General features: G+C 44.2%; 1 protein-coding gene across 2 annotated transcripts in view; it reads right to left on the bottom strand.

The window, feature by feature from the left end:
- Positions 1–23965, bottom strand: part of SAMD5 (sterile alpha motif domain containing 5) — a 61741-nt gene extending 37776 nt beyond the window's left edge. The window contains exon 1 of one of the 2 annotated variants that reach the window (XM_027551794.1): positions 23199–23965. In XM_027551794.1, coding sequence (XP_027407595.1) covers positions 23199–23663 — 465 coding nt within the window. In that variant the 5' untranslated portion in view covers positions 23664–23965. The remainder of the gene's footprint in view (positions 1–23198) is intronic. The other variant, XM_027551793.1, reaches the window with a different exon arrangement.
- Positions 23966–25269: the final 1304 nt, after the last annotated feature.

Genomic DNA, 25269 nt, shown 5'->3' with positions numbered 1-25269 from the left:
GTAAGTAACAGAGGAGTTTTTCTTAGTGTTCCATGGTGGAGTCAAAAGGAGTTTTCTTTATTCTCCTGTTGCACATGTCTTTGACAGACCTTGTGCACCTAAGCTTCCGAGGTGAGGCTTTCTCAGCATCCCTTCCTTCTCTACCCATGAATGACAGCCAGTCTCTACCTTGCATTGCTGGAGGGCCGTGGGTCCATGCCTGCTCCTCCCCAGCTATGGCAGACCCCCGGTTAATGTCAGTTCAGATCCTGGGCATAAATGGATTTCCCACTCCTCCCTTGGTGGTGGTTGTTGTTCAGTCGCTCAGTTGTGTCCGACTCTTTGCGACCCCGTGGACTGCAGCACACCAGGCTCCAGTGTCCTTCACTGTCTCTCAGAGTTTGCTCAAACTCATGTCCTTTGAGTCAGTGATGCCATTCAACCATCTCATCCTCTGTTGTCCCCTTCTCCTCCTGCCTTCAGTCTTGTAGCTCCCTTGGTACAGATGGGCTTTATCCAGCATCAGTGCAGGGCTGGAACAGTTATTTTCTATACCTAAACAACTAATCTGTAAAAAAAGAACCTGGATCCAGGTGGTTGGGCAGCTTTCTTGCCCATCCTCTGCCTATGACACCTTTTGTATCCTATGACAAAAGTTCTGGGACTCTGGGGGATTTTGTGCCTGTCTCCCATCACCTGCATGCCTGCATCACTGACAGGCTCTCTCTGGTTTTCTGCCCCCTCCTAATCTTTCTCATGAGTATTGAGTGAAGGCCTATGGAAAAGAGTGGCAAGCATATACAGATCCTCTTTGTGTCTGGGGTGTGTTTGTGTTTGTGACCACTTAAAACTGTTCTGCTAGCCCATACTAGCTTTTTAAATTTTTCAAAAAATTTTGCTTGTTGTCTTAACATCTGCGTTGACAGCTGGTAAAAGCAGGGACATTACTTTGCCAACAAAGGTCCATTTAGTCAAAGCTATGGTTTTTCCAGTAGTCACGTATGGATGTGAGAGTTGGACTATAAAGAAAGCTGAGTGCCGAAGAATTGATGCTTTTGAACTGCGGTGTTGGAGAAGACTCAAGAGTCCCTTGGACTGCAAGGAGATCAAACCAGTCCATCCTAAAGGAAATCAATTCTAAATATTCATTAGAAGGAATGATGCTAAAGCTGAAACTCCAATACTTTGGCCACCTCATGCAAAGAACTGACTCATTGGAAAAGACCCTGATGCTGGGAAAGTTTGAGGGCAGGAGGAGAAGGATGAGGATGAGATGGTTGGATGGCATCACCGACTCAATGGACATGAGTTTGAGTAAACTCCCGGAGTTGGTGATAAACAGGGAGGCCTGGTGTGCTGCAGTCCACGGGGTCACAAAGGGTCAGACATGACTGAGCGACTGAACTGAACTGACCATGATGTGTCTCTTCTCTCCTTGGAATTTGGATCACCTGTTTGCCTTTAGAACTCAGATCTCTGATGGAACAAAAGATAGGCATGATATTGTACATTATGCATCTTTTTCTCATGCTTAAAGTGGGAGCAGTGTCTTCTTGTGGCTTTCTATACCTTAAATGAAAGCAGAACTATAGAGCTTAATATTATTTAAAACAAGTTATTGATCCTAATGGACATTACAGTATAACCAAAGGCTTTCTCATTATTTTGAAACTTTCCTTCTTTCCAACAAAATTAAGCCTCATATTCAGTATGTGAGTCTTTTTTTCAGACTGAAATGATCTGAAGGTTTCCTAGGCATATTCCAGTTAAGACACACATGGTGCTCACAGATGTAATGTGGGCTGAGCTTTACTGGAACTCAACAATATGTCAACTAGTTCTTCAGATCAAGACAGCTTATTTCCCCAAGTTTGGAACTGCTACTCAATTTCAAATATCCTTAATTTTATTGCAAAGTAAGACCATTAAAATGGATGAACCTAAGCAAAGGGGGTACTTATTATAAATGAATAAATATATTTTTTAAACAAACAAATCAAGACACATGTGCTAAAAAAAAAAGTATCCTTAAAAGTAATTTTTGTAAACAGTGCTGCAATGAACACTTGTGTGCACATATCCTTTGGGGCTATTTATAATAACGAAGACATGGAAGCAATATAAATGTCCATTGACAAAAGAATGGATAAAGAAGATGTGGTATACACACACACACACACACACACACACACACTGGAATATTACTCAGCTATAAAGAAGAATGAAACAATGCCATTTGCAGCAACATGGATGAGATTATCACTTCAGCAACCTAGAGATTATCATATTAAACGAAGTAAGTTAGAGAAAGACAAATAGTGTATGATATCACTGATACATGCAATCTAATTTTTTTTAATGATACAAATTTGTATCATTAAAAAAAATTAGATTGCACGTAAAATTATTTACAAAACAGAAACAGACTCACAGATATCAAAAACAAACATATGGGCTTCCCTGGTGGCTCAGATGGTAATGAATACAGGAGACCTTCAATACAGGAGACCTGGCTTTGACCCATGGGTTGGGAAGATCCCCTGGAGGAGGAAATGGCAACCACTCCAGTGTTCTTGCCTGGAGAATCCCATGGACAGAGAAACCTGGTGGGTTACAGTCCATGGGATCACAAAGAGTCGGATCCGACTGAGCGACTGAGCACAAGGTTACCAAAAGGGAAACACAGCAGGGTAGCAGGAAGGATAAATCAGGAGCTTGGGATGAACACACAGGAACTATTCCATAGAAGATAGATAACCAACAAGGGCCTACTGCACAGCACAGGGAACTCTGCTCAGTATTCTGTGATAACTGTATGAGAAAAGAATCTAAAAAAACAATGAATATATGTATAACAATCACTGCTGTGTGTCTGAAACTGCTGCTGCTGCTAAGTCATTTCAGTTATGTCTTGACTCTGTGTGACCCCATAGATGGCAGCCCACCAGGCTCCCCCGTCCCTGGGATTCTCCAGGCAAGAACACTGGAGTGGGTTGCCATTTCCTTCTCCAATGCATGAAAGTGAAAAGTGAAAGTGAAGTCGCTCAGTTGTGTCTGACTTGTAGTGACCCCATGGACTGCAGCCCACCAGGCTCCTCCATCCATGGGACTTTCCAGGCAAGAGTACTGGAGTGGGGTGCCATTGCCTTCTCCAACATCTGAAACTAACACATTGTAAATCAAACATACTCCAATAAATTAAATTTTTTAAATTTAAAAATAAAAATCTTTTAAAAAGTAACTTGTTGGGAGACAATGCTTATTACAACAGTAGCGCTATGTACATGATAAAAATATTAATAAATCATTTCTCCCTAGAATGCACATTTCTAAGAAAATCAGCTTTGTCTCGATACAGTCACATTTTTTGTTTGTTTGTTTTACTTTTTATTTTTTTAAATTTTATTTTATTTTTAAACTTTACAATACTGTATTGGTTTTGCCAAATATCAAAATGAATCTGCCACAGGTATACATGTGTTCCCCATCCTGAACCCTCCTCCCTCCTCCCTCCCCATACCATCCCTCTGGGTTGTCCCAGTGCACTAGCCCCAAGCATCCATTTGTTTGGGATTTGGAACTAAAATAGGACTACCCACTAACTAAATGGGAACCCACTCCAGTGTTATTGCCTGGAAAATTCCATAGACAGAGGAGACTAGTATGGGATTGCAAAGAGTCTGACATGACTGTGTGACTGAGCACACACTAACTAACTTGTTTACTAAAATGACTTGCAATTGTTTCAGAACCCCACCTCAAACACCAAAATGCCATTCAGTTCAGTTCAGTTCAGTCGCTCAGTCGTGTCCAACTCTTTGCAACCCCATGAATCCCAGCACGCCAGGTCTCCCTGTCCATCACCAGCTCCCGGAGTTCACTGAGACTCTCGTCCATCAAGTCGGTGATGCCATCCAACCATATTACAGATGTTCAAAACCTGTCTTGGAGGCTCCAAAAGCAACTCAGAAGAAGTATTCCAAGAAAGAAGAGAATCACTTGATTAAACGTCCGCTTCCCATGCTATTCTACACTTTTTCTAAATGAAGAAAAGCCCTGGATCTTAAGAACTTATCTTAAACTAAAATTGGGCTTCCCTGGTAGCTCAGTGGTTAAAGAATCTGCCTGTCAGCATGGGAGACATGGGTTGGGTCCCTGATCAGAGAAGATGCCACATGCCACCAAGCAACTTAGGCCAAAACTACAGAGCCACGTGCCCTACAGCCTCCACAAGAGGGGGAGCATGCTCAGTCGTGCCCAACTCTTTGCGACCCCAAGGACAGGCACCTTTGTCTACGGGATTATCCAGGCAAGAATACTAGAGTGGGTTCCTATTTCCTTCTCCAGGGCATCTTCCCAACCCAGAGACTGAACCCAAGCCTCTTGCATCTCCTGCACTGGCAGGCAGATTCTTTACCTCTGCACCACTTGGGAAGTCCCACAACAACAGAAACCACGGCAATGAGATGCCCAAGCACCACAAAGAAGAGTAGCCCCCACTCACCACAACTAGAGAAAGCTGGTGAAGCAACGAAGGCCCAGCACAGCCAAACATAATTAAGAAAAAAAAGAAACTAAAATCACAAGTTATATATATAGCAAAGACAGTAATACAGTAAAAACTGGGACTTCCCTAGTTGAGACTCTGTGCTCCCAATGCAGGGGGCCCAGGTTTGATCCCTGATTAGGGAACTAAATCCCACATGCCACAACTAAAGATCCCATGTGCCACAACCAAGATTAAAGAGCTCAGTTGCAAGCAACAACTAAGATCTGGCACAGCCAAATAAAAAATTTTTATTAAAAATACAGTAAAAACTCTTGAAAATCAGAACCAAAAAGAACTAGTATTTGCTGTGCAGAATATGTTCACAGTAACATTCACAGTTAATGATGACTAATTGCTTCATCAGTGGATTAACACTGATGAAGATTAACACAAGATTAACAGGGTCTTGTGTTACCAAACTGATGTGATTCAATTTCTATATGAGTCTCTTTCCAGTCTCCTTTTGCCAATCAGTATCTGTAATGCATGTTGGAAGAATGAAGGCATTCTCTTTGTCTTATCAAACATAAAATATGGATTCATTCTATCATGAGCCTGTGGAATTTACACTGATTAGCATGCTATTAAATTTTAAAAATAAAGTGAAAATCTCTAGGACATATCCACTGCCTTCCCCACAACTAGTCCTCATCTTCCTCACCTATAAAACGGATAGCACAAATAACGTTGCTCTCAGAGACCTGTGATGAGGACAAAATGAAATACTGTGATAAAGCACTCAAATAATATAGACTGTTACCACGATTATTATCCTGCATGAAGGAGGTAGTTCAGTCAAGAAGTCCCCTCCTGATTGAAGAGGAAAATCAGACATATCCATAATTAATTCATATAAGGTTAAATCAAGAATGTATATGTATTCAGTCGCTAGTCGTATCTGACTCCTTTTTGCAACCCTATATGGACTGTAGCTCACAGGCTTCTCTGTCCATGGGATTTTCCAGGCAAGAATATTGGAGTGGGTTGCAATTTCCTCCTCCAGGGGATCTTCCTGTCCCAGGGATCAAACCCACCTCTCTTGTCTGTGTCCTCTGCCTTGGAAGGTAGATTCTTTACACTTGAGCCACCTGGAAAGCCCTTGAACCAAGAATACGTCTAAATCTCACAATGAGTGAATCGAAGCACACTGAAGTGGTCATATTACAGGGTTAGCTCGCTGCTCTAGGAAGCTCCTGCTTTTTAAGTTTGCTGCCTCCAAAAGCACACCTCTCCTACTTTTCCTGCAAATCACTTGTAACATAATTCAGCATGTGCATCCCAAAACAGCAATCTTGGGGGTGATAAAGAAGATCATGCTTCCTGTCAGACAGCAGGACTAATATGACTCAGCAGGTCAAGCGTGTCACTGTCACAATGTTTTAATAAACGATTAGAAGATTCAATTCACCACTATTTTCAAGGTGAGTATATCAATATAAGGAACCATATTAACAGAGATAAAAACATGGCCCAAACTGCTCTGCCAAGAAGTGGCAGTAAAAACTCTGATTTAAAATGACATGGCAATAAAACTCAAAGTTAATGTCACCAACCTAACTCCAACTCTCCACCACCTCTCTATAATGAAGTCGGTCTCAAAAGAATAAATTACTTTGCATACCCCCTGGCTCCACTCTAATCTATAATGGATGTAATATGCATATCCTGAATTCTTCTTCTACTGCGCAAGCCTAAGCAAGCCGGAGATACAGGGGGTTTGTGGGACCCCAGACAGGAACTAATCCCATCTTTTCTTTAGATGCTTTACAAATGACGGTGACTAGAGCACTGGCTTTGGATGCAATTAACAACTCATCGAATTCTTTTTTTTTCTTTCACATTTAGGTAGAGCCAGAAATAGAGGAAAACAACAGAATGGGGAAGACTAGAGATCTCTTCAAGAAAATTAGAGATACCAAGGGAACATTTCATGCAAAGATGGGCTCGATAAAGGACAGAAATGGTATGGACCTAACAGAAGCAGAAGATATTAAGAAGAGGTGGCAAGAATACACAGAAGAACTGTACAAAAAAGATCTTCACGATCGAGATAATCACGATGGTATGATCACTCACCTAGAGCCAGACATCCTGGAATGTGAAGTCAAGTGCACCTCAGAAAGCATCACTACAAACAAAGCTAGTGGAGGTGATGGAATTCCAGGTGAGCTATTTCAAATCCTGAAAGATGATGCTGTGAAAGTGCTGCACTCAATATGCCAGCCAATTTGGAAAACTCAGCAGTGGCCACAGGACTGGAAAAGGTCAGTTTTCATTCCAATCCCAAAGAAAGGCAATGCCAAAGAATGCTCAAACTACCGCACAATTGCACTCATCTCACACGCTAGTAAAGTAATGCTCAAAATTCTCTAAGCCAGGCTTCAGCAATAAGTGAACCGTGAACTTCCAGATGTTCAAGCTGGTTTTAGAAAAGGAGAGGAACCAGAGATCAAATTGCCAACATCTGCTGGATCATGGAAAAAGCAAGAGAGTTCCAGAAAAACATCTATTTCTGCTTTATTGACTATGCCAAAGCCTTTGACTGTGTGGATGACAATCAACTGTGGAAAATTCTGAAAGAGATGGGAATACCAGACCACCTGACCTGCCTCTTGAGAAACCTATATGCAGGTCAGGATGCAACAGTTAGAACTGGACACAGAACAACAGACTGGTTCCAAATAGGAAAAGGAGTATGTCAAGGCTGTATATTGTCACCCTGCTTATTTAATTTATATGCAGAGTACATCATGAGAAATACTGGGCTGGAAGAAGCACAAGCTGGAATCAAGATTGCCAGGAGAAATATCAATCACCTCAGATATGCAGATGACACCACCCTTATGGCAGAAAGTGAAGAGGAACTCAAAAGCCTCTTGATGAAAGTGAAAGAGGAGAGTGAAAAAGTTGGCTTAAAGCTCAACATTCAGAAAACGAAGATCATGGCATCTGGTCCCATCACTTCACGGGAAATAGATGGGGAAACAGTGGAAACAGTGTCAGACTTTATTTTTTGGGGCTCCAAAATCACTGCAGATGGTGACTGCAGCCATGAAATTAAAAGATGCTTACTCCTTGGAAGACAAGTTATGACCAACCTAGATAGCATATTCAAAAGCAGAGACATTACTTTGCCAACAAAGGTCCGTCTAGTCAAGGCTATGGTTTTTCCAGTGGTCACATATGGATGTGAGAGTTGGACTATGAAGAAGGCTGAGCGCCGAAGAATTGATGCTTTTGAACTGTGGTGTTGGAGAAGACTCCTGAGAGTCCCTTGGACTGTAAGGAAATCCAACCAGTCCATTCTAAAGGAGATCAGCCCTGGGTGTTCTTTGGAGGGAATGATGCTAATGCTGAAGCTCCAGTACTTTGACCACCTCATGTGAAGAGTTGACTCATTGGAAAAGACTCTGATGCTGGGAGGGATTGGGGGCAGGAGGAGAAGGGGACGACAGAGGATGAGATGGCTGGATGACATCACTGACTCGATGGATGTGGGTTTGAGTGAACTCCAGGAGTTGGTGATGGACAGGGAGGCCTGGCGTGCTGTGATTCATGGGGGTCACAAAGAGTTGGACACGACTGAGCGACTGAACTGAACTGAACTGAACTTTTCATCTTAACTGGATCCTGTAGTTAGCAAGTCCTAAGAATTACTCAGGGACTTCCCAGGTGGCTCAGCAGTAAAGAATCCATCTGCCAATGCATGAGACACAGGAAACACAGATTCAATCCCTAGGTTGGGCAAATTCCCTGGAGGAGGGCATAGTAACCCACTCCCGTATTCTTGCCTGGGAAATCACAAGGACAGTGGAGCCTGGTGGGCTACAGTCCATAGGGTTGCAAAGAGTCAGATACAACTGAGCAGCTAAACACACACACGCACAAAAATTACTCAACTTTTTTAATGTAAAATATTTCCCCTTCATAAAGACCATCTACCACTTTATTACTTTCTGGCCATGAAAATATGCCTAATACTTAAAGCAGTACTACTTTTGTCAATCAAGAGTTTCCCAAGAACAGCATCCTAATCCAGCAGTATTTCATTTTGCATTGATACATGACTACCTTGCTATACTAATGCTAAGTCGCCTCAGTCGTGTCCGACTCTGTGCGACCCCATAGATGGCAGCCCTCCAGGCTCCCCCGTCCCTGGGATTCTCCAGGCAAGAACACTGGAGTGGGTTGCCATGTCGTTCTCCAATGCACAAAAGTGAAAAGTGAAAGTGAAGTCAGTCAGTCGTGTCCGACTCTTAGCGACCCCATTGGACTGCAGCCTACCAGGCTCCTCCGTCCATGGGACTCTCCAGGCAAGAGCACGGGAGTGGGGTGCCATTGCCTTCTCTGGTGCATGGCTACTTTAAAGTGCCTATATCTTTACTGCATGATTGATGGCCAGCTTGGGAAGCGTTGGGTGCATCCATTTCTACAAACTAAGCAGAATACAGCAACTGAGGTAGCTGTTTCATCTAGAAACATACCATTCTTGTATCCCATCTTTAATATTCGCTTCAATGGCCTTTTTAAATGAAAGTCATTCTATTTGACCTTTCCACAAATGTTTGTCAATCAAGGACTTGCTCCAATAATATTTCTTACAGAGTTCTCCAGTTTTATCTTTATTATAAGTAGACTGTTGTTTCTATACAAAGCCAAACATTCACATTAAAATGAATGCCACTTCCATTTCTTTTATAAGGGTTTTCTATTTAACATGGCATCTGACAAGCAGCCCCATCTGTATTTTCCACTAAAAGGGGTGGGGTGGGGTGGGGGCAGAAAGGGCGAAGACTAATTGATCAGGGAATACAAGGTATGTGGGGGAAGTGGAAGAGTAGGAGGAGAAGAATGTAATTCTAGAATCTGGGAGCAATTTCCTGAGCTGCACATGGTGGTGAGGGGGGGAGCCCATTTTGGCTGTGAAAACGGTAAAATCAATAAAGATTCAAGTTAACCCCTCACCCCCCTCAGAGTCTCTGCCCTCTGGTTCAAAGACAAAATGTCTCCACAAACCAGAAAACTAAATCATTACTCACAACTCCGTGTCAACTGCCTTTTGAGTAAGAAGAGTGTGGCACTGGTCCCCCCATCTCCCCGCTGTCACTGCCTCTCCTGCTTGTCTAGACAGAGATGACAACCTCCAAAAGCTACTGGCAGAAGTCAACTGTAATAATATCATGACAACAACTGTCGCAGCGCTTACCAAACTGAAGGTAAATGTCAAACATCATCGTGAAAGGAAAGATACGTAGTATAAAAGAATGTGACAATAATCTGGGCGTGAGATCACAAAATTCCTACCCTCACACCCAGGTTGCTTCAAAAGACATCACTTAAGGATGGTTTCATGTCAGGAAATCTGTTCATGCAATACATCAAGCAGCAGGCCCAAGAAGAAAAAGACTCTCAACTATTTTTAAGTTGCAAAAAAAGACATTTACTAGAATCAAATGTCCATTCCTAATAAAAAATGCCTACAAAGTTACTAAAACCAAGATGCTCTTCAACATCATGAAGGATACCCTAAGCTGAGAGCCAATGGCAGAATACTAACAAAATCCTTGTAGCACGTCCATTAAAATTTGGAATAAGACAAAAACATCTACTTACCATTATTATTTAGCACTGCCATATAAACTCTAGCCAATGCAATAAGACCAGAACAGACAAATAAAAGCTATAATTCCTGTGAAAGTAGGTGACAAAATTTTGTCTATATCAGATTACATATAACATTAGAACTTTATCTTATATCATGTCCCTAAATAAATTTCAGATGAATTAGAGAGCTTGGTGTAAATCTGAAACCAAAAAAATTAATTGGAGATATAGGTAAATATTAACTGATTTTTTTTAATAGAGAAGGAATTTAAGGATAAAATAATCACAAATATTATAAGGATAATATCATAAAATATTATAAGGATAAAAGTAATCATGAAAATAGAGATTGATTATATTTCTTCATTAAAAAAAGAGAAAACCATAAAAAGCAAACGGTAAATTGGGCAAAATATTTTCAACTGTTATACCAGACAAATAAAGTATATATGTTATTGATAGTATAAAAGCTTTTTGAAATTAGGAAAAGAACAACTAGCCTCAACAGAATCACAAGGACATAAACTAATAATTTAAGATAAGTCTTCATATTAAGAATAACCTCATAATCATACGGTTTTGTATTATACCACAAATATTACCCAGACGTTTTGAGGAATTACTATCCGTCAGTTACTCTCTGAGGTGTTTCTCATATACTGTCTCTGTATTCAACACTCTTTAACAAGTGGGTGATAGTGCACCCATTTTATAGATGGAGCAACTCAGTTTTAGAAAGATTAAATAATTTGTCCAAGTAAATGGTAAAAAAAAAAAAAAAGATTTTAAGTTCAATTCTAAGTCTGTATCCTCTATATTCCTTCAGTCTCAAAGAAACAACTAAAATTATTGATAAGGTAGAATACATAAGAGTTTAAAAATTTTGGACATCCAAAAATAAATCATAAAATTCTAAGCTAAACCAACACTCTGAAAAACCTCTGCAACCTTTATGCAACAATTATTATTTTCCTTAATATAGAAAGAATTCTCGCAAAGCAACCGGAAATAGTGTAAGACCAACAAAAAAAAAAATAGGCAAACACCATTAAAAGCACTACGTAATTATAAATATCGGAGCAGGCAATGGCATCCCACTCCAGTACTCTTGCGTGGAAAATCCCATTGATGGGGGAGCCTGGTAGGCTGCAGTCCATGGGATCACGAAGCAACTTCGAGATCTGAGCAACTTCCCTTTAACTTTTCACTTTCATGCATTGGAGAAGGAAATGGCAACCCACTCCAGTGTTCTTGCCTGGAGAATCCCAGGGACAGGGGAGCCTGGTGGGCTGCCGTCTATGGGGTCACACAGAGTCGGACACGACTGAAGCGACTTAGCAGTAGCAATTATAAATATAAAAGCTACAAATATAAAACTATGTTGATTGGTAATCTAAGAAATATCATTCAAAGAATGATGAAATACTACTTCTCAAACATGACATTTTCAAATAATAAATTAAATAATCAATAATAACATGGGTAAGGCTTCAACCCAATAAGAAAATGACTGAATTAATTATGGTGTTAAACTAAGATGGAATATGTCTTAGTATTAAAATCATCAAATGATATTTGCTAACACAAGAATAGCCTTACCCGTCTTCTTATCCAATACCAGATTTGTGCACGTGTATAAGACAGAAATTCTAATTCATGGGTAATTTTTAAAGAAATACACTATGAGGGTTAGAAATTGTACAGACCATTTTAAATTTCTTCTCAATCTGCTTTAGTATTTTCCAAATTTTCTCAATTCAGTGTATTCACTTTTCAATCAGAAATATTTTAAAATTGTATTAGAAACAATGATTTATACACTATCAATAAGAACACTTTAAATTTGTATAGTTCTTTTAGAATTTACAAAGTAACCTTATAAATATTATTCCATTTAATTCACACAACAGTCTTTTGAGATATATACTGGCACCATTTAACAAAATAAATAATTTTTATTAAACTAAAAAGATTAAGTTTCTTTATGTCTTCCAAGGACAGGGCAGAGAGAGGGGCAGGCAAAGACGAGCCCTTAAAAGAAAATGAAACTCTGAATTATGAGCATGCCCTAAAGAAACTCTAAACAATGTCAGTGATACAACATTTCTCCCTGAAAAAAATCTTTTGTTGGCCTAACTTCTAGCTGTCACAGTTACTGTCAAGTGATAATGGTATTACATTCACTTCAAACTAGCATCTTTTATTACCTGTCGTTTTATAAGCATCGTGTTCTACGTGGGAGTTAATTCACAGAACTCCTGGTTATATAACTGGGACCAACCCACAAACTGGGTTCTAAGAGTCCTTTTCTAAAATAAGCTGGTAAAAGTGGTCATGTCTCTCCCATGGTACTACATGAATAAGTCAAACAGACTGAAAATAAACAATGTTAGCACCATGATTGGTTAAAAAACAAACAAAACTTGAATTAGTTCAATTCTATTATTCTTATGTGACCACTTAAAGAGTTTTCATTTGTGTTGAAAAGTCAAAACGGGAACACAGTACAAACTGGTACAAACTGCAAGCGGGTCGTATGTTAGTTTGGTTAAGTGCAAATTCTATTCCATAGATGAAATGGTTTTACTAAATTTGAATTCTTTAAAACTGAAATGCATTCCTTATTTTAATTGTTAACTGTTTAAAACAAAAAATCAAGAAAATAAATACTGTACATTATTTTCTGACTTGTACTTAAAATAATCTTGTCAAATAGAGGTAGAATGCTAAAAAAATACAGGTGTCAAATCAACAGGCTCATCTCTAGTCTCATTATAAAGTTATGCTCTAAGAAAAATACCTTAAAATTGCAATAGCTGTTCATTAGGATTTTGGTAAAGAATACACACGAACTGTTTTCCTTGTCTTTTGAGCATGTTCCAAATGTGGTAGATCTTATTTTGCTGGTATTTATAACTTTATGGAAACATAATAGGAAGGTTTTAAGGGCTCATCAGACCATTTATTTCGATTAGAAGCGGTAATGAAATCTGTTTAAACTATTAGATATCACTTAGTCTCTATGTAAGACAGATAGTATACTTAATGCCTTTTGGCATGATCCACAATTCCTTGTCCTTAATACTTTCATATTGACTGAAAACAAGGATTCTCTTCCTACTCCACCCAAACCTCCTCAAGCCCAAATCAGCAGTTTGATCGCAAATAGCACTTTTCATAAACCTTAGAAAATAACTGTTATAAACCTTTAGCTCACATGCTGGCAGTAGCAATAATAAGCCTTAGCTATAAGAAGCCTTAGCTATAAGCCAAGGATGGCCTCCCTGGTGGTTCAGAGGTTAAAGCGTCTGCCTGCAGTGTGGGAGACCTCAGTTCAATCCCTGGGTTGGGAAGATCCCCTGGAGAAGGAAACGGCAACCCACTCCAGCATTCTTGCCTGGAGAATCCCATGGATGGAGAAGCCTGGTGGGCCACAGTCCACGGGGTCGCAAAGAGTCGGACACGACTGAGCGACTTGACTTTCACTTTCACTTAACTTTCATAAGCCAAGGATTCGATGCTGTTTCTAGCTCTACACAGACTACGACCTTGAAAAGTGACAACTATCACAGTCCTGGATATACCTGCCCTCACCATGGGCAATGTTCTTCCAAATGCCTTTCCTTTCTGAAAAATGACACACTGGACCACTATACTCATGACATCACGCTGCTTGAACCTAGTGGGCAAGATGTACCAACTACTCTAGATGTACTGGTAAGACTTCTGCATGTCAGAAAGTGGGAAATCTAACAAAAATTCAGGGGCTTTCTATCTCAGTGCAACTGTCAGGGGTCCAGTGGTGTGGGTTATACTGAGATATCCTATCTAAAGTAAGGATGAGCTGTTGCATCTGGCCACTCTGACAATCAAAGAAGGGGCACAGTGCCCCTTTGGATTCTGGAGAAAACCTATGCCCCTTCTGGATGTGCTGCTTCAGCCCTTTTACCAAAAGACCCCTCCAAATCCATTAGTTTGAGTGGGGCCCAGACCAAGGGATTCCTTGGTAGCTCAAACGGTAAAGAATCTGCCTGCAATGTAGGAGACCAAGTTCAATCCTTGGTCGGGAAGATCCCCTGGAGAAGGGAACGGCTACTCACTCCAGTATTCTTGCCTGGGAAATTCCATGGACAGAGGAGCCTGGTCGGCTATAGTCCATGGGGTCGTAGAGAGTCAAATACAACTGAGCGACTGACACTTGCACTTTGAGAGCAGGGGAAGGCTAGGCACCAGGTCCAGGCTGCCATGCAGACAGCTTGGACATCTGGGCACATGCTCCAGCAGGTTGGCAGTGCCTGTCCTCTCAGTGGCAGGGAGAGATGCGCTGTTTGGAGGTGCTTTGGGGAAACCTCCAAAGGTAAATCGGTGCAGACCTTTAGGATCTTGGAACAAGACTCTACCGAACCTTAGTTTTGAACATCTAGCCTCCAGAACCGGCAGAGAATAAATTCCTATTTTTTCACACCTCCAGTTTGTGGGAGTTTATGATCACAGTCCTAAGAAATGGATAGAAATTTTGTTCTAATGACTTCAAGGGTATTAGCTCATCTAATCACTTTAAGGACTACAGCCCACCAGGACCCTCTGTCCATGTGATTATCCCAGCAAGAATACTGGAGTGGGTTGCCATTTCCTCCTCCAGTGGATCATCCTGACCCAGGGTTCGAATCCATAACTCTTAAATTTCCTGCATTGACAGGCAATTCTTTGCCATTAGTGCCACCTGTACAAGGACCAATCACCTTAAGAGTCACGAGTATTACTACTTTTTAGAGAGGGGCTTCCCAGTTTGCTCAGCTGGTAAAGAATCCGCCTGCAATGCAGGAGACACTGGTCCGATTCTTGGGTCAGGAAGATCCCCTGGAGAAGGGACAGGTTACCCACTCCAGTATTCTTGGGCTTTCTTGGTGGCTCAGACACTAAAGAATCTACCTGCTAATGCAGGAGACGTAAGAGACTCAGGTTGGATTCCTGTATTGGGAAGATCCCCAGGAGGAGGGCATGGAAACCTACTCCAGTATTCTTGCCTGGAGAATCCCATGGACAGAGGAGCCTGGCAGGTCAGTCCATAAGGTCACAAAGAGTCAGACACGACTGGGTGACTAAGCACACAGCAGAGAGAGGAGCCAAAGGTAACCTTGCATGGGGCAGAGGTGGGACATGAACTCTGCAGTCTGCTTCTGAGCCTGTGCTCTTAACCACTAGACCATCATGTCAACAGAGGAGTAACAGGAACCCACATGCTTCTCTCACCTGGATAACCTGAATGGGCTGTCATCACCATAGAAACTATGTCCTCTTAGTTTGGGAGCTCAGCTCTCTAACTAGGCTCTCAGCACCCTGCTGTTGAAGGCAGGTTCTGAGTATCTGAAGGGTAGGTGACTGCCCAGCATTCGACTTGAAGGCTCCCTGCAATCCCCACAAATATCCGCTATTTTTTGGTAAGGGATTGATTTTGTTAATGGCAGACTGCCCAGGCTGGCACAACCCCGAGGGTGATCCCTTTCTTCAATTTTGCACCTTGGCACCCTACCTGCATTATCTTGGTCCTGGCCCTGCTGCCAATATCTTCTTTTCAAATGACTTGCAAGAATAGCACTTTAAGTCCTAGTTCTTCTTTGATACTACTTAATGAAGAAAAACATTTTGATTTTAAACTTCATTACCTGACTGGAGTCTCAACCACAGTTGATCTTGTTTTTTAACATCTGAAATGAAGACAAGCATAAAATTCTCCAATCCTTGCTAACTTTTGGAAGTAATATTCAACTTTTACATGGTGCATCCATTCAGCAATGGGATGGACCCTCAACATCAAGGTCCATTAAAGAGTAAGCAGAAGGATATCTGTCTAGTTCTCTACAATAAAGCCAAGGGCTTGGCACATGGCATTTGTTCAATGTTCATCAAGTACGGCGGGCGGATGGATTGATGGATGCGTGGATGGATGGATGGCTGAGGGTCCAGGGATGCTGAAACTCCATAGAAACTAAACTATGAGGAGCATGATGAAACGGGCAGCCCTGCCAGCACCCAAGCTCATCTCCTCTCTCTCTTTTTTATCCACAGTATTCTTTTCAGGGAATAAGACCAAACAAACAAAAAAACCTAGAAAGATCATATCTTGCCCAGATTGAGGATACTTGATGATATTGATTTGATTTGAAAAAGCTGAAATTTGCCAACGTCCAGGCTGTCCAAAGTAACTTCATAAAGGCAGAAATTCCTGGGAGAAGGGATATTTATTGTCATTTCAGCTTCTGCCAGGACCCAAGGCACAACTCCAAAGGACACAAGCCTATCTGTGCCAACCTCTTTCTAAATATTTCTTCTATATCCTTCACCCTGGTGCCAGACACAGGAGCCCTCATGCTACCTCCAAACACCTTCATCCCAAGCCATCTCTCCCAGACACCTATGAATAACCCTATTACCATGAAAGTCTGTGGTGTGAATGAAGTTTAACACTCCTATAGTATTATTAAGTAAGGTTATACTAACTGAAACAGCTCTAGTTGGTAGCGTGTGCCTAGGAGGTATTTTCCAGTGAAATCTATATACCTGCTTCATCCACAATCTACTTTAGAGCCCCCTTCCGCTTTCCCAAGTCTGCTAGAAAACAGGATACCTTTACAGTTCCCTACCATCCACATCTTCATGGCAAGTAGATGGGGAGACAATGGAAACAGTGAAAGACTATTTTCTTGGGCTCCAAAATCACTGCAGATGGTGACTGCAGCCATTAAATTAAAAGACGCTTGCTCCTTGAAAGAAAAGCTATGACCAACCTAGACAGCATATTAAAAAGCAGAGACATTACTTTGTCGACAAAAGTTCATCTAGTCAAAGCTATGGTTATTCGAGTAGTCATGTATGGATGTGAGAGTTGGACTGTAAAGAAAGCTGAGCGCCGAAGAATTGATGCTTTTGAACTGTGTTGTTGAAGACTCTTGAGAGTCTCTTGGAGATCCAACCAGTCCATCCTAAAGGAAATCAGTCCTGAATATTCATTGGAAGGACTGATGCTGAAGCTGAAGCTGAAGCTCCAATACTTTGGCCATGTAATGTGAAGAACTGACTCACGGAAAAGACTCTCATGCTGGGAAAGATTGAAAGCAGGAGGAGAAGGGGACGACAAAGGATGAGATGGTTGGATGGCATCACCAATATGATGGACATGAGTTTGAGCAAGCTCCAGGAGTTGTTGATTGAAAGGGAAGCCTGGCATGCTGCAGTCCATGGGGTCACAAAATGTCAGACACGACTGAGCAACTGAACTGAACTGAACCATCCACATCTACCATAACCCCCATGCACAAGCATGGCCAAACTTACATAACACAACATCATACATAGCTTATAACCTGCAGCACAAATATATGAATAGTGAGTGTGGTTTCTATTCATGTTTACTTATATAAATCCTTTTAGCATTGTTCTACAATATTTCTATTTAGGCAAAGGTGCTTCCCTCATGCCTCAGTAGTAAAGAATCTGCCTGCAATGCAGGAGACCCAGGTTCCATCCCTGGGTCGGGTAGATCCCCTAGAGGAGGGCATGGCAACCCACTCCAGTTTTCAGAGGAGCCTAGCAGGCTATATATAGTCCATGGGGTCACAAAGAGTTGGACACAACTGAAGCAACTAAGCAGAAGCAGCAGCATAAACACCAGATTCAAAATACCTAATATTTATCTATTAACACAATGTTCGCCAAAAATCTCTAATCTCTCCATCTATCCCCTCACTGGTATCATGTGGGCAGAGAGAGAAAGGAAGACTCTTCAATGTCACCCCAACAAAGTTCCCAGTCTGCTCATCCATCCTCCTCTCTACCCCTCTGTCACAGAGAAAGCGTCTCCACCCCCTTTCCTTCCAGTTCTCTGGACACAATTCCCTCCACTTCCTTGATCTCTTGGGTCATCTCCCTTCTCCCATTATCTTCACAGGCTCCCTCTCCCTGACATTCTCCCACCAACACTCGGACACGCTATAGCTTCTCTCATTCTTGAAAAAAATACAAATTCACAAAACTCCTCGCTTGACCCAAATTCCCCCTTCTTCCTCCAGATGTAGCTTCAGTTCTATCTTCTCAGTCTGACTTCGTTAAAAAGTTGTCTGCAGTACATCCAGACAATGGAATATGACTCAGCACTAAAAAGAAATGAGCTATCAAGCCATGAAAAGACCCAGAGGAATCATAAATGCCTATCGCTAATAAGTGAAAGAAACCAATCTGAAATGGCTACAGAACTCTTAACTATGTGATGTTCTGGAAAAGGCAAAACTATGGAAATAGCAAAAAAAAAAAAAAATCATTTGTCCCCAGGTGTTGGAAAAGAGAGGGATGAATGGGCAGAACACAAAGGATTTTTAGGGCAGTGAATATACCCTGCTTGATACCATAATGATGGCTATGTGTCATTCAGTATACATTTGTCCAAAGTCACAGAATACATACCATCAATAGTGAACCCTAATGTAAAATCTGAACTTTAGATGATTACAATATACTGATGTAAGTTTATCAATCATAACAAATGTACCACTTCTGGTGGGGGATGCAGATAAGACAGGCAACCATGCTTGGGTAGGGGCCGGGGTAGATAGGAAATCTCTGTACCATTCTCTCAGTTTTGCTGTGACCTTAAAACTGTGCTTTTAGAGACTTTCAGGATGGTCCAGTGGTTAAGATTTCACCTTCTAATTCAGGGCATATGAGTTTTATCCCTGATCGGAGAGCTGAGATCCCACACGCCTCATGGCCAAAAAACCAAAGCATAAAACAGAATCAATATTGCAACCAGTTCAATAAAGACTTTAAAAATGGTCCACATAAAAGAATCTTATTTTAAAATCTTAAAAAAAATAAAACTGCTCTTTAAAAAAATTAAGTCTTTAAAAAGAAAAAGTTTGTGCTCCCCATTTTTACTTCCTCTCTGTCCATCACTTTAACCTGCTATTTCAGAGGTCTCCGCTGGCATGGCTGCTACTTCCCATGGATACACTTATTTCTTATCCTGCTTGGTCGCACTCTGACCTCCTGACCAGTCCCTCCTCCTTGAAGTAACACTGCTTCCGAAGACTCACCCTTTCACCTCCCTCCAAGGTTCTTCATCCTCCGCCCATCTCTCAAATCCTGGTTTTCCCCAGGGTTCTGTCTGGGTCCCTTCTCTCTTCTCCCTCTACAGCTTACTCATATTTGTTGCTTCAACATGGGGACAACTCCCAAATCTGTATCTTTTGCCCCAGCATCTTTTCTCTGCTCCATAGCCATGTTTCTAACTGTTAACTAGATAAATATGTACAAATATGCCTCCGGCATTGGACACTCAGTGTGTTTAAACCCGAAGGCAACATCTTTGTTTCTAAACTTGCTTTTCTCCTGGGTTCCCTACTCAGGAGAGGGCTTCACAACCCTAGACTGGAACTCTCTACCTGTCATTTCAACCTCCCTCCTCTCTCACCCTTGTCATTCAAATAGTCATCCAATCCTGGCTCACTTACCTCCATGGCACCTCCCGCTGTCGCCAAGCAGTCCAGGCTGCAGCACGTGTCTCCTGACACTGCAACCTCATCCTAATCATTTACTCCATCTCTGGTCAGGATCCATCAATAGCTCCCCTCTTGAGATACAGTCCAAGTCCATTCAGGACCAGCCCCCGCCTGTCTCCACCTCCTACCACTTCCTCCAAGCACTCTGTGCTCCAGCCAGACTGAATCCCTCTACATCCCCTCTGCCCTGCTAGATGGTGCCATCCCTCGCCTTCTGGCCCTTGAGCACACCATTCTCTCTGCCTAGAACATTTGTTCTCTTTAGGTCGCTCCTCTCCTTCAGGCTAACCCCTGCATCCTTCAGTTCTCAGACTAAAGACAGGTTCTAGAGAGCCTGTCATGACCCCACCTCCCGAGACTAGATTGGAGGCACCTGTCCATGGCTCATGTGCCTCCCATGAAAGCAATCAGCATACCTTATCATTGTTGTTCATTCTATTCTGTCTTCCCCACCAGATCCCAAGTTCCTTGAGGGCAGGGCTGGTGCATTCTGCTTATCTCAGTAACCTGGAGCCTGGCAGAGCCTCCAGAGAGAGAAGCTTGGTATTGAGAAGGAGCTTCCCTGGTGGCTCAGATGGTAAAGCATCTGCCCGCAATGAGGGAGACCTGGGTTTGATCCCTGGGTTGGGAAGATCCCCTGAAGAAGGAAATGGCAATCCACTCCAGTATTCTTGCCTGGAGAATCCCACGGACAGAGGACCCTGGTAGGCTACAGTCCATGCGGTCGCAAAGAGTCAGACATGACTGAGCAACTTCACTTCCTTTTTTTCTTGTACAAGCTTTACCTAATACTTACTTTGTGAAAACATGTCCTCATTTCATGAAGGTAGAAAATCACCACAGTCAGAGAAGCTAAGGACAGGGCAAAGGAGGGAGTCATTCAATGTTTTTAGATTTTAAGCAGCGCTTTTTCCAAAGCTATACTGCCTTTGGAAAACAAAGAGAAACTTACTTTTCTTACACTTTAACTGACCTAAAAGAGGAAATTAACAACTGTTGATAAGATGTAATGAACATAGCAGTGTGGCAGAGTTCCTGGTAATATTATCTGTTATTGAGGCAAATACTACAATCCTACAGTCCTTTCAAGTAATTCTTGGGGAAACTCTGCAACTTACTTTCTTCTGCAAGGGCTCACTCTTCCTGCCTTGATCACCCTTGGTAAAATCTGCTTTCAAACCATCTAATAATCTCACCACAGTACAAAAAAATTACAAGGATCAGCCATGCAGAGACTATAAAGAAGAGGTGAGGCCTCTCTAATAAGCAGAATTCCAAATGCACATAATAAACATTATATTTTCTGATCATAACAGAGCCAAGGAATCTGAGGAAATTAAAAATTGGATCACATTTTAAAGAGGAGTCCTAAACCTGTCTGTAAAGAAACAAGCTGCATCCAAAAACATCTTAAATAAACTAAAATCCAAAACTGAAAGAGATAATGGACACATAAGCAACAAATTCAGAATGACCAACATAATCTGGCACTATACACGTGCATGCTCAGTTTGGACTATACTAATTATATTTTGGTTTCTAAGTATAATTATTTATAATTTAGTGTATGTTTTTCTTGCAAAAAATATATAAAGTAACAGAATATTTTTACAATTAAATTTGTCAGCCACATTTTTCTGGTCCCCAGTTGGGAGCATCAGTGGAAGTGGTTCAAAAACATTCTGGCCTCATTTTATTCTTCAGTTTGAGAAAGAGAATTACATAGGCATAGAAAGTGAAAAAGGGTACATTTTTATTATCGAACATTATTGTTATGGGATTTACATATAGAAGTTGACCAAAATTATTATTTACATGAAAAGTAAATCGTACTACAATGTAAGCTGAAATTTTCTTCATTAAATTGCTCTTACCCATATCATACACTGATTTAGGCAGGAATGCACAGTCCAAAGCCGATGGCCGGGCACTCATGAGCTTAGAATCCTCCTCCACTGATTCTTTTTAGATTCTGTTTGATATCTAGTCTGTCTTTTTAAGCATCAGAATCAAAATGTGTTACTTCCTGCACATCAACCTTGCCTACAGCCCATCCTCTCCTCTGTCCTCCCAGCCCAGCACCCAGCTCTCCTCCTGAAGCATAAGCAATACCAAGTGACATGAACTTGTTCTTGGCATCCCTTTCTGGCCAGGACTTGACCTGTGCTCTCACCATGTGCCCAGGTGCTCACACTCTCACAGCCCAAGCCCACCTCACTTCCTGGGCTGTTATCACAGAAGTCTGAGTGGCCTGAACTCCTCTGTCTACTTTCTACAGTTTTCTTTGGAACTTCCTTGAATCCAGACGTTATGGTCTTCAGACTATAAAGCAATGCAAGCGCCCCAGACAAGCACACAACGTGTGGATTATCCGCCTGGCCCTGTTTGCAGGCGGTGTTCACTCCTGGCCAGCAAGAGCAGCACCACCATCATTTCCCCCTGAGCCTCTCTCTGTCCTGACTTTCCCGTTGAGGCGCTCCTTTTCCTACAGTAACCCCAGGCAGGCTTGAGGATTCCATGTACTGTCTACTTCCTCCTTTCAAGTTAGGACCCCTCTACCTGGATGGCTGCAGAAGCCTAAGCTGAACAGTCTCAGCTGGAGGCCGAGTTCTCGAAAGAAATAATCATTAAACGCTCAAATCCACAGTTCAGCCTTCCTCACACAGCGGCTGCCACAACTTCCCTGCTTCTTTCCAGGCTCCTTCCCTAGGGAATTCCTCACTGGTGACGAAAAATCTCACTTCCTTGGGTTGTGCCCTCCTTTCCCACATTCGAACCCACTGAGAAGTCCGTAGCACCTGCTTCATCTCACCTGAATTAATAATCAACCAAACTGGTGACCCAGCACAGAACTCAGCAGCGCACCTTCAGTGGCCCTGGGACCTCCAACGCCCTGAGCACCCACTACCTCCCTCTACCTAAGTCGAAGGAACTTATTCCAAGTGGGCCGACTTGGTTTTCTGTTAACTTTTCCCCTACACTGTTCAGGCCAGTCATTCGCGTTCCAAATGTGCAGCGGTGCTGGGATGCGACTGAATGGAATTGAGAGCAACAGGGCATCAATTCTCACTCTTTGATGAAAAGAGTTGGCCAGTTTCCCTTGGCAGCTTCTAGAAAAGGCAAGGAAAAGAACGAGAAAAAAGAAAGGTCGAGAACCATGTGGGGTTTAACCATTCTTCTGGTACCCCTAGACCCAAAAATACACGGAGGCTATCAAGAACTGCCCGGGGCCCCACTGGGGGAGCACCGGGCGTCCAGTTGCTGACCGAGACTACGCGGGGGACTTGGTCCTAGTGGAGAATTATTAACACCTGGGTGAGAGGTCCTGTCTTAACACCAGGGAGGAGGGAATAAAAGAGCGAAGACAGAAAGAACACAGAAAAGGATCCCAATCGCCCGAAGCATCCTCGTCTCGCGTCGTCTCCCGGAATGGGCTGCCCCAAGCCGGAGCCGAGCGGCTGGGCGGGTCCCTAAGCCGCGCGCCCCGCGCTGTCCGGGCGGCGCCTCCTTACCTTGCGGGAGTACGGGGGCTTGCTCAGGTGGATGCCGTCGCGGACGAGCTTATCCCGGATCATGATCTTCAGCTTCAGTTTCGGGTAGCTCACCAGCTCCCTGCCGCGAGGGGCGGTCGTCTGGCCGCGGGGGTCCCCGCGGGGGCCCTGGCTCGGGCCGCCGCACGACTCCCCCAGGCGGCGGGTGGGGACGGCGAGCGGGGACGGCCCGGGTGGCGCGGGCGGCGGCTGCGGCTCCAGCGTGAAATAGAGGCCGGCGGCGGCGGCGTCCTGCTCGCGCAGCCGGCGCACGGCCTCCAGGATGCGGCGGCGGTGCGCGGGCGCCAGCACCCCGATGGCGTCCAGGTCCGGGTCCCCGATCTGCTTGCACACCTCCAGGTCATCGTAGCCGTTATCCACGAAGGACTCGGCGTACTGCGGGAGCTGGAGCGCTTTCAGCCACTCGTAAACTATGTTGGTGCACATGGTGGCACCGGAACCCCGCCGGCAAACAGCGCCCGAGCGGCACCAGTTCTGAGAACTTTTAATCCTCTTCCTCCAAAGGGGAAAACGAAATCTCGGTAAAGTTTTCCTTTTAAAGAGAGGGACAGGGCCGGAGACAGAAAGCCATCAGAAGCCTGAGGAGGGAGTAGCGGCAAAGCAGCCAAGTGAATTCCCCAAGCAACCCGGAGCTTGCAGGCACTGGCGGCTGGGCGAGCAGCTCCGCGCAGCCCCTGGATTCGCCGCCACAGCCGCCGCGGGGAGGAGCGCACGGCGGGCGCGCGAGGGGGCGGAGGCGGGCGGGGCCCGGGCACACCCCTCGGACCCGCGCGAGGTCAGCGGTGCCCGGCTCCGCCCCGGACCTTCCTCAGCCGGGACGGTCCCCCGGCTGCGCGCCGCATCTCAATCCCTGGCCGCTGCCGTGGGCGTCTGAATATGCTCCCGGCGTTGGAGAGACACCTCCTCCACGCAGACCCGAGGCCGCCCAGGAGCGCCTGGTCTCGGCGAGTGCGAGTCACGGTTGTCCTCCTAGCGGGAAAGGGGGTGGTCTTCCAAACTGCCGGGCTCCAGCGGCCGCCTTGGATGGCTTTTTACGTGTCTTTTTAATCCGTTTTCTCTAGCCCGTGAAAATCTCTGCGCTCACTTCCCGAGCCTGACTCCAGCCTGCGCGCTCGCCGGCCGCCCAAGGGCACTTCCCCCGGCGGGGCGAGGCTGTGAGGTCAAGTTTCCACTCTGGTTTCCCGATCCGTGTTGGATTTCCCCTTTCGTCCGAGCCCGCGCGCAGGCCGGAGCCCCGCGGTCCGGCTTCTCAGGTGGACCGCCGCTCAGCGCCGGGAGCAGCGGCGCGTTGGCTCGGCGAGTGGGCGCGACGCGGGGACCGCCCGTTTCCAGCCCGCGCTGCGCTCGGCCCCTCCTCGCTACAGCTGGGCGCACCGGGCGGTGGGAGAGGCTGGTGGTTCTGCCTGGCTCGCGCTTCCTAGACCCCGGGGTCCGCGAAAGTTTGGGTTGGGTTGTGCTTTCCCTCCGCTGGCGCATCCCTTGCAGTCCCCCACCGGGTCCTCTCACCCTCGTGTCCACTACGCTTTCCTTCCGGTCCCACCGCCACCACCCAGCATCCTGCCCGACCTCCCCGAGTGGCTCTCTCCTCCAGGGACGGCACTTCGAGGTGTTCAGTCCCGGAGCCTGGGCAGCAGAGCGCACGCCTCCCGCCCCGGGATCGCGTGGACCTCGATACACCACCACCCAGCTCGCGTTAGAGGAGACACGCGGACCTCCGCCCGCCACACTTTCTCTCTTGGGAAGAACGAAATCTACCGACTTGTCTCTTTCGCGCTCAATACCTGAACAGGCCCCTGGGGTGGGGACCCGAGAAGTAGGTTGAACAGCCCGAGTACCTCGCCCGAGTTTCCTTGAGTGTCTTGACCTCTTCTTGGGCTCGGGAAATTTGGGTCTAAGTACTCGGTGGGCAAGGTCACTGTCTCCTCTCTTTTCGGGGATGGGCGATTCAGCTACGCACCTGAGCCATTTCAGGACCTGAACTGGACTTTTCTCCTGGAGTCTCCGTGGGGACGTTCCAGCCACTAGCCCCGAC

Source organism: Bos indicus x Bos taurus, chromosome 9 (genome assembly GCF_003369695.1).
Source record: "Bos indicus x Bos taurus breed Angus x Brahman F1 hybrid chromosome 9, Bos_hybrid_MaternalHap_v2.0, whole genome shotgun sequence".
Classification (NCBI taxonomy): Eukaryota; Metazoa; Chordata; class Mammalia; order Artiodactyla; family Bovidae; genus Bos; species Bos indicus x Bos taurus.
Note: the sequence above shows the minus strand (reverse complement) of the source record. Positions and strands in the feature narration are given on the sequence as shown.